The 13,732-nt window shown below is 32.5% G+C and overlaps 1 protein-coding gene across 1 annotated transcript; it reads right to left on the minus strand.

Annotated features, from left to right (window-relative positions):
* Positions 1-3,498: 3,498 nt before the first annotated feature.
* Positions 3,499-4,704, minus strand: LOC145602903 (uncharacterized). Its single transcript, XM_081659051.1, has one exon. It carries the CDS (start codon positions 4,687-4,689, stop codon positions 3,640-3,642), a length of 1,050 nt encoding a protein of 349 aa, XP_081515177.1. The 5' UTR covers positions 4,690-4,704; the 3' UTR covers positions 3,499-3,639.
* Positions 4,705-13,732: the final 9,028 nt, after the last annotated feature.

Here is a 13,732-nt window from a genome sequence, read left to right on the forward strand (position 1 = left end):
GTAGAATTGACAAGATTCTTGCCACTTGTAAAAGGTGTTATCTTGATGAGTTGGCTGGTCCTACTGATTGATTAGTCACATGCCTAATTGGACAAGCTTGAGTGACACAAGCAAGCTTAATCAAGTATTTTTGTTCCTAACAAATCTCATGTTTCTATTCTTATTAATTAAATTACCAAACTTCATTATTATTTGCTGTTGTATTTGTTTCTGTTGAGTAGGTTACTTATCATCCTTATATGACTGCAGTTTATGATGATGTTGGCCACTTTTATATCGGACGGTAACATACTCATAGGAGTCATAGCCTATGTTATTTGGATTAAGGATCCCATATCAGACATGGGTATGTCAAAGTGTTACACTCGGCTATTTTAAAAAAAAATAATATGGTTTCCATACAAAAATAAAGAGATACTACTCATGATCCGACACGAGTAAGCCTGTGTAATATAGTCATCACATACAATCTTCTTTCTATCCACAGTTGTTTTATGACACTAGACATCCTAGCTAGAAGTTTCATGGTTAGAGTAATACATAAACAAATAAAAGGTTTAGAGTAAATTAAAATGTGATATTCTCATTTTGCTTCCTAAATTACAAGTACAAGTTTATCACCTTGATAAACAAATGCTAGCGGACGGAACAATTTTGTTGATTTATTTATGATTTTGTCACTTGATTAAACGTATTTTGTTTATCAAAGTATTAAACTGTGACCCGTTAAGCAATTATACAATATGAGAAATAAGTCATATAAGAGGATCATTAATTAAGCTGAGTCGATATTGATTAAGATTTTAGTGCTGGTATCTGTCACTTAATAGATTGAAGCAAAAAAAAGTAATGCAAAACAACAAAAAAAGAGCCTAATCAAACCGACCAAATTGAAAATTTTGATCATCTTTCAATAATTTTTAGCATCTTTTTTGCCGCCCTTTTGTTGGGTGGCCATACGTAGCCAACGTAGGAAAAGGAACTTGGCAATTTGATCAAATTAAATTTTGGAATATTCAAAAAAAAAAAAAAAAAAAAAAAAAAAAAATACTTCCATTTTAAATTTTTTTTTTTTGAAATCACTTCCATTTTAAATTATTTGCAATTATTTAAGATATAATTTAATTAGAAAATGGCTTATCGATTGGTACAATACAAATAATTTAAACGGAGGTAGTAATTTTGGTCAAAATTTTAATTCGTACATTTTTTCGATTGAACTTAATAGTAATAATATAATTATTGCTTAATTTTTTAATTTCTTTTGGTGAATATTGCTTCATGGTTGTGCTAAGAGCCATGGGTTTTTTTTGTAGTTCTCTTGGACATCGAAAAGCCACAAATTAACTATAATTATATGATATTTATCGTGACAGTGAATACAACAACAACAAAGTTTTAGTCCCAAAATGAGTCGGGGTAGGCTATGTGAATCCTCATAAGGAATTGTGCGATACTAAGAAAGGACATAACAAATATATCATTTAAAGAAATTGAACAAAGGGTGAGTAAATTGAGTAAACGAACGCACATTTTTAAAATATTAAGAGAAAAAATCGAGAATAAATTTAGGAAAGTTCTAAAAGAGTGTTTAAAATGTTTAAGTTTAAAACATAAAGGTTTAAGAAAACTTTAGCAAAGAAAAACAATACAGTTCAAGAAACATTGGTGGGCTAAAAATAAAATTCAAACGAAAATAAATAAAGAAAAGTATATATATAATCACAACACGTCATTAGCGTGAATTTTTTCTCTCCATACCTCCCTATCCAGCACTATATTTTTTCTCAATACCCAAAGCACTCATGAATTAGGCTCTATTTTTTTTATTTATTTATTTTTTTTACCAAATGAATTTGAAGTAAATTGAATTTTATGAAAGTAAAGGGAGGAAATTACATAAATTGAACTGAAAATTAAAAAGTAATTTCAAACGAAAAAGGCCTAGTAGAGAAAGATCCATTTCCATGACATTGGCAAAACATTGTACAACCTTTTAAGCGTATACATTATTGACCATAAAATCTCATAAATATGTATGAACATTTATCATCATTGACAAATGAGAATTTTGTTAGATTCATTTTAATATAATTACATGAACTTTTATTAAATTTTGCAGTATATTTAACGTTATTAATGGGTACTTGTACATCAAAGTAATGGATCCCATCAAAATCATACTCTCTTTTCACTTGTCTAACCATTTTTCTCCCATCAATATTAGTTTTTACTTTAATAAATGTTATATGTAGACTATGTATTACTCCTCCTCCATATGTTGTAAGTTATCTTATAATCTAGCTTTGTAGTTGCTACAAAACTTATGAATGTATTTGATTATCAACTACGAGTCTATGATCATAAATTGTAGCTAGGCTGGCTTATGTATGTGTTACAACTGCTTTCGGAAGGCCGAAATGAAGAGCAGCAAGCTTAGTAATATGGTGTGTATCCCATGCATGTATGATTAATGACGGCAATGGAAGAAAATTTCAAAACAGAAAACAACTTGTTATTGATTAAGAGCCTTCAATTTCATGGCAACTTTCAGCATAACATGTAAGCATCAAAGAGGCATTAGGCATGGCAGCCGCCCCCGCGGTGTATGCTGATACATGCCCTTTTTTTGTTATATTCCATGGATACAATATTTCTGAAAGAATTAAAGCATCATTGACTCATTGTCAATGTCTATTGTAGGTTCGAAGCGAGAGGAATGCTATGGCATGATACTCTCTCTGTTTACAAATAATCTTCATGTATTTTTTATTAATCTTTATGTATTCGTGTAGACACATAATCGTGTCTTCCCGATTTTCACCCTCCCTCTTCTCCCCCTTAGTCCCCCCTTTCTTAAATATTCCCTATCCAATTATGTTTATTTATTTTCTTATATAGAAGCGGTGTTCAAAAGATCATAATGTGCTTTGTTACGAAAAACTACCAAAATATTTCTTAACAGCTGCAGAACTAATAATCACAGGAACTGTCCCGAGGAACATTGAGATTGCTATAAACATAGGCTCAAAAGCTCAATCCAACAGCCACCATTGCTTCTAAACTATCCCCTATATACAATTAGTTTATATAAGCTTGATCAAATTCTAATCGAAACGAAAAATCTTAAAATGAGAAACTCATTCCCAGCGAGAGTACATCTGTTATCCAAATGAAGCGAAAGATTGCTTTAGTTGTATAACTCAGACTCTAACTGGACCTTGGCAAGTTTTATTCTCTCCTTTATAAGATAAGATGAAGCTGCTAAGTTGTACACATGAGACTTCCAGAAAAATCAGCAATAATGCGTAAAGTCCATACCCAATGCCTCTAGATAAGCTCCTACCCTTGGATCAATAAGAGGGTGCAATATAAACAACCTTACCTCTGCGACAAAGTGGTTTCAAATCGAAAATTACTTCAACCCAACAAACCAACTACTGTCTATTATTTCATGATAAAAGAAACACATGCAATTGAATCAATCATGTTAATATAGTGCATTATAGCCCAAAAGCCAAAAGATACCGCGTCACTCAATTTTCTAGTCAGTCATGATCTCATATGTAGGTACAGAGCTTCTAAATGAAAGTATGAACACAGAAAAAAAAATGTAAGATGTTAAATCATGACTATAATCTAAAGGTGGGTTTTAAGCCATTCAAAGATTTGATCTGACTGCAAGCTTGTCATTTCATGATATGCATAAGCTAGATTCAGCTCTTCTTCAATGTGATGCATCAATTTAGATCCGTATGGCAAAAGAATGTTGCTTTGCTTCAGGGCTTCTCTCCAAGGAGTCGCACGTCCATCATTTTTCATATACCCCTTAGCATCAATAAAACCTCTGCTGCGGAACAGTTCAAATAACTTGGATGATGTGGTCTGGTTTAAGCCCACAACTCGATCACTTAGCCAATGTGATGTTACCGGAAATTCCATGCACTTGATCTCCCGAGTTTCAACACCCTTCTTTCTTAGCATCTCAATGTGTCTATTAATCTTCCTTCCCCTTTTGACATCCTTGGGCATGTGCACAAACAGGGTAGGAGGGTAGTTGTCAGGGATGCTATCCATTTTATCAAACAGTCCAGAAGCAATCATAAGAACAATTCCCCTAAATCTTACCTCCGTTGCAAGTACAGATAGAAAATAACCACCAGACGAAGCCCCTAAACCAACTAACGGAAATTTCACTAAGTCATGCTTTTCTAGCCACCATATCATGATTTCTTTTACCCTTAACCCATCTTTTCCGTATGACCAACAAACATCAGTGCTTGTAATGACAATAACAGCAAAATTTTGAGCAAGAGCATCAAGGACGATTCGCTTTTCTTCAGGCAACCCTACACAATTTGGACACCCAGGGCTACTGTCCCAAAAGTTAAGGGCACTGCCACCACACCCATGAGCTATAAACAGAACGGCTATAGGATCAGACGGTATTTGCCAAATGACTTGCATTTCTTTTAAAATTTCCACAGTCAGGTTGGGAAGCACTTGATATTCAAGCCTTTGCGTTGCATGATCATAAATGCTTTTATCTGTGGCCGAATTTTCCCCAATGCATAGAGTATATAGTAAAGCAACAAAGATGACTAGCCCCAGAACTGCAACAACACCAGGTAACTGACAGTTCCGAACTGATCGCCATTGAAAAAGTGATTTACTTCCTCTTTTAAACATAATTTATTACTTCCTCTTCTAAGCAGATCGCGATAGATTGAGTGGAACCAACATCGCTCCTAGTTAGTGAAGTTGCTACAAAGTACAAACAATGAAACAATGCATCTAACATAAGGTATGTATCAAAACTTTACCATACAGCAATGATTTAGCAAATTACTTGTATAACTTTTTATGGAAAGAATCAAGTTCCATATACATAAAAATATAACCCATCTTAAACAACAGATAAACAAGGGTTTCCACAATGTCGAATCGATAACTTAACAAAGCAGCCCATGAATAAACAAATTGTTCATATCTTCTAAAACTATTCACAAATCTGGACAACAAACAGATTCATTTTTTAAAAAATAAAAAATAAAAAATAAAAAAAAATAAAAAAAAAAAAGACAAAGAGAACAAAAATGAAATTAAGTTGCTAATACTAATTAAACTACTAATAAAAAATTGATTTAGAAACTAACTAGAAATAAATCATAAAACTCAAACACATTTTAGATAACCAGACATAATAGATATCAAACGATCAAAGCTTCCATAATCTATATCCAAAACTAATAAACACAAAATTCAACAGCAAATAAAAAAATTTATCTAAAAAATTCAGATATTAATCCAACATTATGGTTTTAACACCTAAATATTCAACCTACAGTATCAAATTAGGCAAATTACATAATTCAAGATTGCTTCACTAATTTAAGTCTGCATTAAACGAACATAAATGAGGTATAATCCAAAAATCAATTGAAATGGTAATGAAGTCAACTAATATAATCAAGATCAATTATATGGTTGCGTCAATCGAACAAAAATTACGAACAATGAAAAATTGAAATTATGACAGTAAATTTGGTATTGGAAAAAGAAAATTAACCTTACTCCATTGACTTTCTTCTTGATCTTTGAGTTGGATAGATGCCGCAGAAAAATGAAAACTTCAAAGTTCAAATAACTTAAAACCGTTGATAAGCTGTTGATAATAAAACGCCAACCGTTTGATCAATAGCTAATCACTTTCATAATGGTTTATACTACCTCTGTCTTTGTAAAATATAAAATATTCCAAACTTGCGAGTAATTTAGACCGGCGGTAGTATTTCGTATTTCATAATACTACTCTGTAGTTTAGAACCTATGTCAAACACGATATTACAATTTAGTGGAAATGTACAAAACAAAATTATTTCAAGTTTTTTTTTTTTTTTTTTTTTTTTTTTTTGTTTTTTGTATTAATGGTACAATAAACATATTCATATGCCTTCAAAAAAAAATATTCATGTGATATACTATAAGGGTCTATTCACATTTGCTGAATAGAATTGAATTTATTGGAGTTGAATTAAAGTGAACTGAACTGAATAGAGCTTAAATGAATATTTTATGAGAGAAGGAAATAAAGAACTGAACTGAACTGAATTGAATTAAACTGATTGGAGCTGAACTAAACTGAACTAATATTAAGCTGAAGTGAACAGGTCCTAAGATGTATCTCAATGTCTAATTTTATAATACAAGTATCTAGATGAGTCTCGTGCGATGCACAGATTTCTTTAAAATATAGAGTATATATTTTATGTATTCTTACGTATCAAAAAAATTACTGAGACATAATCATTAGTTGTAAATGCTAATTTTATAAAATTCGCCTTGATGAGTGTCATTTATGGCAATCAAATAACCTTATTTTAGTCACTTTTAAAGCTTACTTTTGATAAGTGACTTTTATGTCACTTTTAGGGTATTTTTATGCTTATTTTTCGGTTTAGTTTCTAATAATTTTCCTAGTTTTAGACTTTACTTCTCTTATTTTCTTATTCCCGTCTTTTGTCTTTTAAATTGAGTATTTTAATAGTTTTTAGTTTATTTTTGTGATTTATTTTATTTTTCTTACTTTATAAAATGTTTGTAGCTTAAGTTCTTAGTTTTTGTTTTTATTAACTCCTTTATAACATAATCTCTTTCTTCTAGTCTTGCTTTCTCAAGCCAACCCTACGTCCAATTCTCTTTTATTTCGTTTTCTTATTTATTTTAGTTTTGTATTTTATTTTATTTTACTTCGTTTTATTTTATTATTTTAGTTTTTGTCCCTATTTCTCACGGTTTTCTTGGTTTGTACAGGTATGTGTTTGAGTCAAGGTTCGGTTTCCTAATTCATGTCAAATGAGCACAATCTACAAGCTTCCAAGCATCAAGCCCCTGCTGCCTCTTAACCTTCACCCCACCATCTCCTATCATACACCACACTCCTCTGCTCCCTATCTTCTCACTTAATCACCAGCCACACTGCTCCCCTATCCAGCCCATTTCGCACCCAACAACTAACCCACACTCCGCACCTCTGCCCTGCTCCAACCTATTACCACCAATCACTCCATAGCAGCCTCAATCAACCACCAATGCCGGCAGTCGCAACACCAATAAAACAGAGCAGCCACCCACGCGCTCCACCATTAACCCCTACTTCACCTCGCACCTGTCACCAGCAATCACCACCGCAAACCCCGCATCTCACTCTCACGCTGCTGCCACCCTCACCGCGCCTAGCAGCAACAAATCAGCCGCAATAACTCGTAGCCCGAGTGCCCCACACCAATTAACATCCTCACAGCACACCACCTCTGCCACCATCTCCTCCACACAAAGAGACTCCAAACCGCAAGTAGTAGCCACCAAACCACCCCGCAACAATTACTAGAACAAACCGCCACCATTGCCTTGCCATATAGCCACGCACCACTGCCCACAAAGCCCGAACAGAGCAGCCCACAAATTCACTCCTCAAATCAGCCCCAGGATGCAAACCCTTTAGAGCGAGCGCTCTTTCATACGAAGCAACCGCTCCATTTCGTTCAATTTCTCCAATTCAAGGCAGAAGGTATGAGTGGCCGCTCCAATGGGTATGAGCGGCCACTCCATTTTTATCGAGCTTAATCGTATGGATTAATAAGTATGGACGGCTGAGATTGCTTCAATTAATCCAATGGTGGAAATTTCGTATACTCATATATGATGATGCGTGGTGATGGTAAATGATGAAGATCGGAGCAGCCAAACAAATTGAGGAAGAAGTGGAGGGGTCTGATGGTGGGATTTGTTGGTTTATTTATTTCATTTTCTTTTATTTTTATTTTCTTTTCTTAATTCTTTAAACTAGAATGTACCCATGCTAATGCATGGGTTATATGTATGTGTAGGAAACATATTAGTATAATTGTATAAATGGAAGTTACATAAGTGAAAGTTGTAGATTTTTTCTTAAAAAAAAAAAGTTATTTTTATAAATTAAAGTTAGTTATTTAGGGTTATTGGAGTTATTTGGAAGTTACTTTATTAAAAAAAAATCTATAATATAATTTTAGAGTTGATTCAATGAGGTTGCAACAAATACCCAATCCTGCTTTCTCATTCAATCCCACCTAAATCTAAATCCCTCCAACAAAATAAATTAATTTAAATTTCAAAAAAATACAAAAAACCAAAAAAAACTGCCTAATTACATGTGTGGCGTGTAGCAAGTAGCAGTTACCATGAAATGATTAATGATAAAACTGCAAAACTAATCCATTAACTGAATACATCTTCAATTTTTTGGGATTTTATACTTTGATAAAATTAAAATAAATGATGGTTAATATCTTCTCTTTTCTTTGTAATATTCTTTTCACCTCTTTCATAGTTTATAATTTCTTAAACTTTCCCCCATTTGCATATGCATACTATCATTCCTGTACTAAAATTACCTGTGTGACAATTGAAGTTGGGCTCGCCATCAAATAAGTAGGGGTTCTTTTCCAGATTAGGCCGCCCCACCACTATAATGCTTAATTTACAGAACAACTTTTCTCAATCACCCATATCAACAGAAAATCCAAAGGTAACTTAGTAGAATGAAGTATAAATTAAAGTATGACACTTTGATATTTTATACAAGTATGTAGTATCTTTTATATGAATGTCGAGTTTACGATGTCTAATTACATAATTCTTAGTTTTATGTAAATTCACACAGATATTTAGTATTTTAGTTAGCTTAAAAAGTTAAAAGTTTGAGATTTGTAGTTTTTGATACAGTTGAATGCAACTCGGTAAGTTTCCTCCTATTTTACCGTCTTTTCACCTTTATAGTTTTTTGCACTGTTAATATTTTTTATGAGTATATTTTTAATCAAATTTATTTATGTATTGCTTTAATTTTTTTTTTTTTCTGATTTTGCCAGTGTAGAGGATTAGTATGAACTAGGTTAGGTCCCGTGCCATGCACGGTTATTTTAATTACTCCATGTTTTCTTTTTATAAAATAATTTATGACATACAAAATAAAAAGTTAAAATCTTTATAGAATAAATTATACTCTGCCATAATTATATCTTATGTAAAAAGATTATTTTTTCCTTATTAATCCGTACTCAATTGCGCAATAACATAAGAAAGGTAAATATTATTGCTTGTTTATTTGGTTGACAAAAAAAAACTTTTCTTTTGAATAACTTTCTTAAATAAATCTTTTCTAATTATATTAAATTAAAAAAAATACTAAGGACACACCAGGACATGACACGTGTCATTGCTGGTGTGTCTTTTAGTATATAGTTATTGATTATGAATCTGTCGAACGGCCGAAGTCTACAACCAATACCAATACATGTTATTTGTTTCCCATTTTCCTAGATTAGATTAATGGCAATTTTTCACCTTATATTGGTATTATTTTTATGCTCATCTATCTCTATTATATTGCGTTTATGATCAGCATTATTATGTTATTCACAATTGAACAGAGTGGTTTATAATCATTCTGAAGGAAGAAGCCAAGTGGAAGATTTTTTTAAAAAATGTTTTTGCTTCATTGTAAAAATAGAGGCCTACTTTCTAACTACTACGGGTCTGTTCACATTTACTAAACTAAGCTGAACTGAACTAAGGGCCTGTTCATATTTACTGAATTGAGCTGAACTGAACTGAACTGAACTGATTGGAACTGAACTGAACTGAACTGATTGGAACTGAACTGAACTGAATTGAGCTGAAATGAATATTTTATGTGAGAGGGAAATTAAGAGCTGAACTGAACTGAACTGATTGGAACTGAACTGAACTGAACTGAACTGATTGGAGCTGAACTGAACTGAACTGAACAGAAATTAAGTAAATGTGAACAGGCCCTAATTGGAGTTGAACTGAACTGAACTGATTGGAGCTGAACTGAACTGAATTGAACTAAACTGAAATGAATATTTTATGAGAGAGAGAGAAATTAGGAGCTGAACTGAACTGATTGGAGCTGAACTAAACTGAAATTAAGTAAATATGAACAGGCCCTACTTCATATTATGTGAACAATACAGTACAGTAAATAAGAATTCACAAAAATTATCATAATTTAACAATTGCAATCTAAGCAGAGTATTGAAAACTATTGTGATTAGATAGATATATCGTCAAAAAAGAATTGATTTTAGATAGATAGATACTAGATTAAAAAAATGATATACAATACCATACAAATTTTGCGGGTTTATCAAACTAACTGAAAATTTTCTTTAAAAAAAATAAAATAAAAAACCTCCCCATTATTTATAGCGTTACCCGCGATCATTTTTGCAGCTCAATAAAAATGCTTACTTCAGGGTTGGGGATTTGTTGCAACCTCATTGAGTGACTCTTAAATTATATTATAGATTCAGATTACTTGAAGTTCAAATTATACCGAAAATATGTCTACATACAAGTTAATAAGTACAAATAAATTTTTTTCTCAAAAAAAAAAAAAAAAAAAAAGTACAAATAAATTCATGTTAAGATAAAATAGATAAAAATCAATACATGTATGTCTTTTGCAAATAGTTCACTTTTTTTTTCCTTTTTTTTTTTAATCCTATCATAAGTTTTAACCCGTGCATTAGCACGGGCACATACTAGTAACAATAATAAAAAAAAGTATAATAAACAAAAAAAGAGAATGTATGAGAATTGAGAGTTCAGGGTTTGGAGCAAGTGTTGTGAGGAAGTGTTGCAAAAACGTCTCTCAAATTATATAAAAGATTTCTTTCCCTTTTCTTATTTCTTTCTTTATTTTATTTTTCCCCTTTTATTTTTCCTATTTTTCCTAAGTTAGTATAAATACCCATTTTTAGGGTAATTAACAATCACCTATTATTCTATTTTTTCTTAATTAGTTTTAGGAGAGCTTCTCTCTCTTAGGGTTAAATTAGATAATTTTAGAGAGAGAAAGTAGATTATTGCTCAAGTTTCTTCATTGTATTCAACTTTGGTCAAGTACATTTTCAATCAAGCAATACTTTCAAGTTTTCATCTTTTATTAATCTCATCTTAAGTAATCTCTAATCCCTTCTTTTAGCTTTATTTATTTGCTTTTTTGTTGCTTATTTTCATTCATCTCTTTAAATGATCTAGTTGTTATTGTTTTCATTGTTCTTAATCATGCTTAGTTTTGTGTTTCTTGAATTCATGTCTAGGATTGCTATTATGTTTAATCTCCCTTTCTTAGGCTAATTTCTTAGCTAGGGGAAGGGGGTGGAAAACATGTATTGATATTGGATGAATGATGATGGTTAGATTGAACCCATGCCATAAATTGATGAAATATATGATTTTTGGATAGCTTGAGATTATTGTGTCACTTTATTTGATGTTCTCTAGTTTAAATGCATGAAAGTGATTTGGATTAGATTAAGATCATCTCTATTTTAATGATTGCATGAGAATGGGTTGTTAAAGTAGAGTTTTATGGATTGTGCACCTTTAATCTCTTACCTTGATTGTAACTAATAGGATGCATGAGAATGATCCTAAATAGTAAAGACCTATTTCATTGATTTGCCTAGATTATTGCATGAGAATGAGTTGTTTAGGTAGAATCTAGTGTTCTTTGGCATGTTCCGAAGGAGTTATGACTTCGTCGTGTGCAATTACTAGATATGTAAATGGATCAAATTATGGAGATAATTAAGTCCGGACATTTGGGTCGTCGTTTTGCCATAGCTAGAGGTACTTACGATCTTTGGACTAGTAAAATAGGCCAAAGCCCAATTGGACGGATCCTATAAGGTCACACAAAGGGGCTAGATCGAGCATTAGAGGACGAGACCCATCATGGGCCTCATCACTCTAGGTGGCCGGCCATATGGGGATTAGAAGAGGGATTTGGGCTTCAAGCCCTAGTCTAATTATAATGAGATTATAAATAGACTAGGTGCCTAGGTTTGCATGTATGCAATTTACTGATCATTTTAGATCAAACCCGAATTAGCAAACACGAAACCAACCCCTCTCATACTCCCCTATCTCACGTCACTCTCCTCCTCCCGGCGCACGGTGGTGTCTCGTGGTGGTGGTGGTTCGTGCGGTGGTCGGTTGTCCGAAAAGGTGGTGATCGCGGTTTTCCTCAATCACTCGACCAATCTAGTATTGGTGGACGGCTCGTTCGAATCTCGTGGACTAAGTAGAGGAGCAACACTTGGGGCTCTATTCTCTCCCTAATTTGCCTGTCGAATAGCTACGTGGAATTCACGCTTCAAAGGTATGATTATGTGTCTTGTGTGTTATGCATGTGATTCTTGGGATTAGGTACTTTTATTGAATATGATTCATGTTATTTCCGCTGCGTAGTACCTATAAAATCCTATAGTGGTATCAGTTAGCTTCTTGCATGAACGCGCTAGATCATAATAATACGATTATTTGATGTCCACGTTAATTTTATAATCAATTAAGAGGGAGAAATTAATTTAATTATGGTTCAATTGTTATATTTAATGTGATTAAACTTTTGGAATCGATTAAATGCGATTTAATTTTGCTCAAATAGCCATGAAGAGGACCGAATTAAGCCCTAATATGATCGAATTTTTCGAACCCCTAACCCTAATTTCCAATTTTTTTTCGAAAATCCTAGCCCTAAAATATGATTTTTGTGCTTGATTTTGATTTAATTCGAATTGTTTTATGTTTCATAATTTTAATTGAATTGATTTATGCATAAAAATGTTTTATGTATGATCATAGATTTAATTTTAAAAGTTAGAATTAAATTGGGATTAATTTTATGATGAACCCTAATTTTAGAGTTGAATGTGATTTAATTTTAATCTTATGGACTAATTTAATTTAATTAGGATAAGTGTTATTTTCATTAAATTAAAACACAAAAAAAAAATAATAATATATTTTGGTCGGCAACCGCGGCTGGGTGGCGCAGCCACGGCGGCTGCCGACCAGGTGGCGGTCCAAGAGGGAGGGGAAGGGGAGGGCGTCGGTCTTGGTGGCTAAGGCAGCAGCTGTGCAAACGTTGCACGCTGCTGCCGTGGCTGCCTCTGCTGATGGTTGCTGCTGCCTTGCGGCAGTGGCTGCTGTGAAGCGGCCAGCCACCGTGGCTAGCTCCGGCTAGCCAACCACGGTGGCCAGCAACCGTGCAGTCACGGTTTTCAAAAAAAAAAATTCTGTTTTGAAAAATTATTTCAGGATAATTACGAATTATTTTGGGATAAAATTGGTTTTATTTTGGATAAGTTCAAATATTTTCAAAATATGATCTTTTATTTTAAAAGATAAAGTTGGTTTTATTTGGATAAAATCTTTTATTTTAGGATAAAATCAAATATTCAAAAGTTGTTATATTTGATATTATCCATATTTAGTTTGTTATTTTGGTAATTATCCTAAATTAAAGTGGTTAATTATGGATAAGATTGATTAGGATATTCTGAGCATATTCCAAAAGGATAATAATTGATTTTATTTAATGTAATTATCCCATAATTAGATTAGGATGTAATTGATTTTAAAATTTTTGATTGGCTAGTAATTAGGATAGAATCTCCTAAATTAGTTAGGATAATCATGGAAGATTAAATATGATTTATCTTTCTAGATTAAAATATGATTTGATTCTATCTCATGACTAAATTAAATATATGATATTTTATGAATCATCATGAATAATATATGATATTATCTAATTATGATTAAAATATAAAATATTTTAGGAAATGCGTTGTCTTTATTATTATCATTCGAT

This window comes from Chenopodium album, chromosome 21, assembly GCF_948465745.1.
Source record: "Chenopodium album chromosome 21, dcCheAlbu1.1, whole genome shotgun sequence".
Taxonomy (NCBI): domain Eukaryota; kingdom Viridiplantae; phylum Streptophyta; class Magnoliopsida; order Caryophyllales; family Amaranthaceae; genus Chenopodium; species Chenopodium album.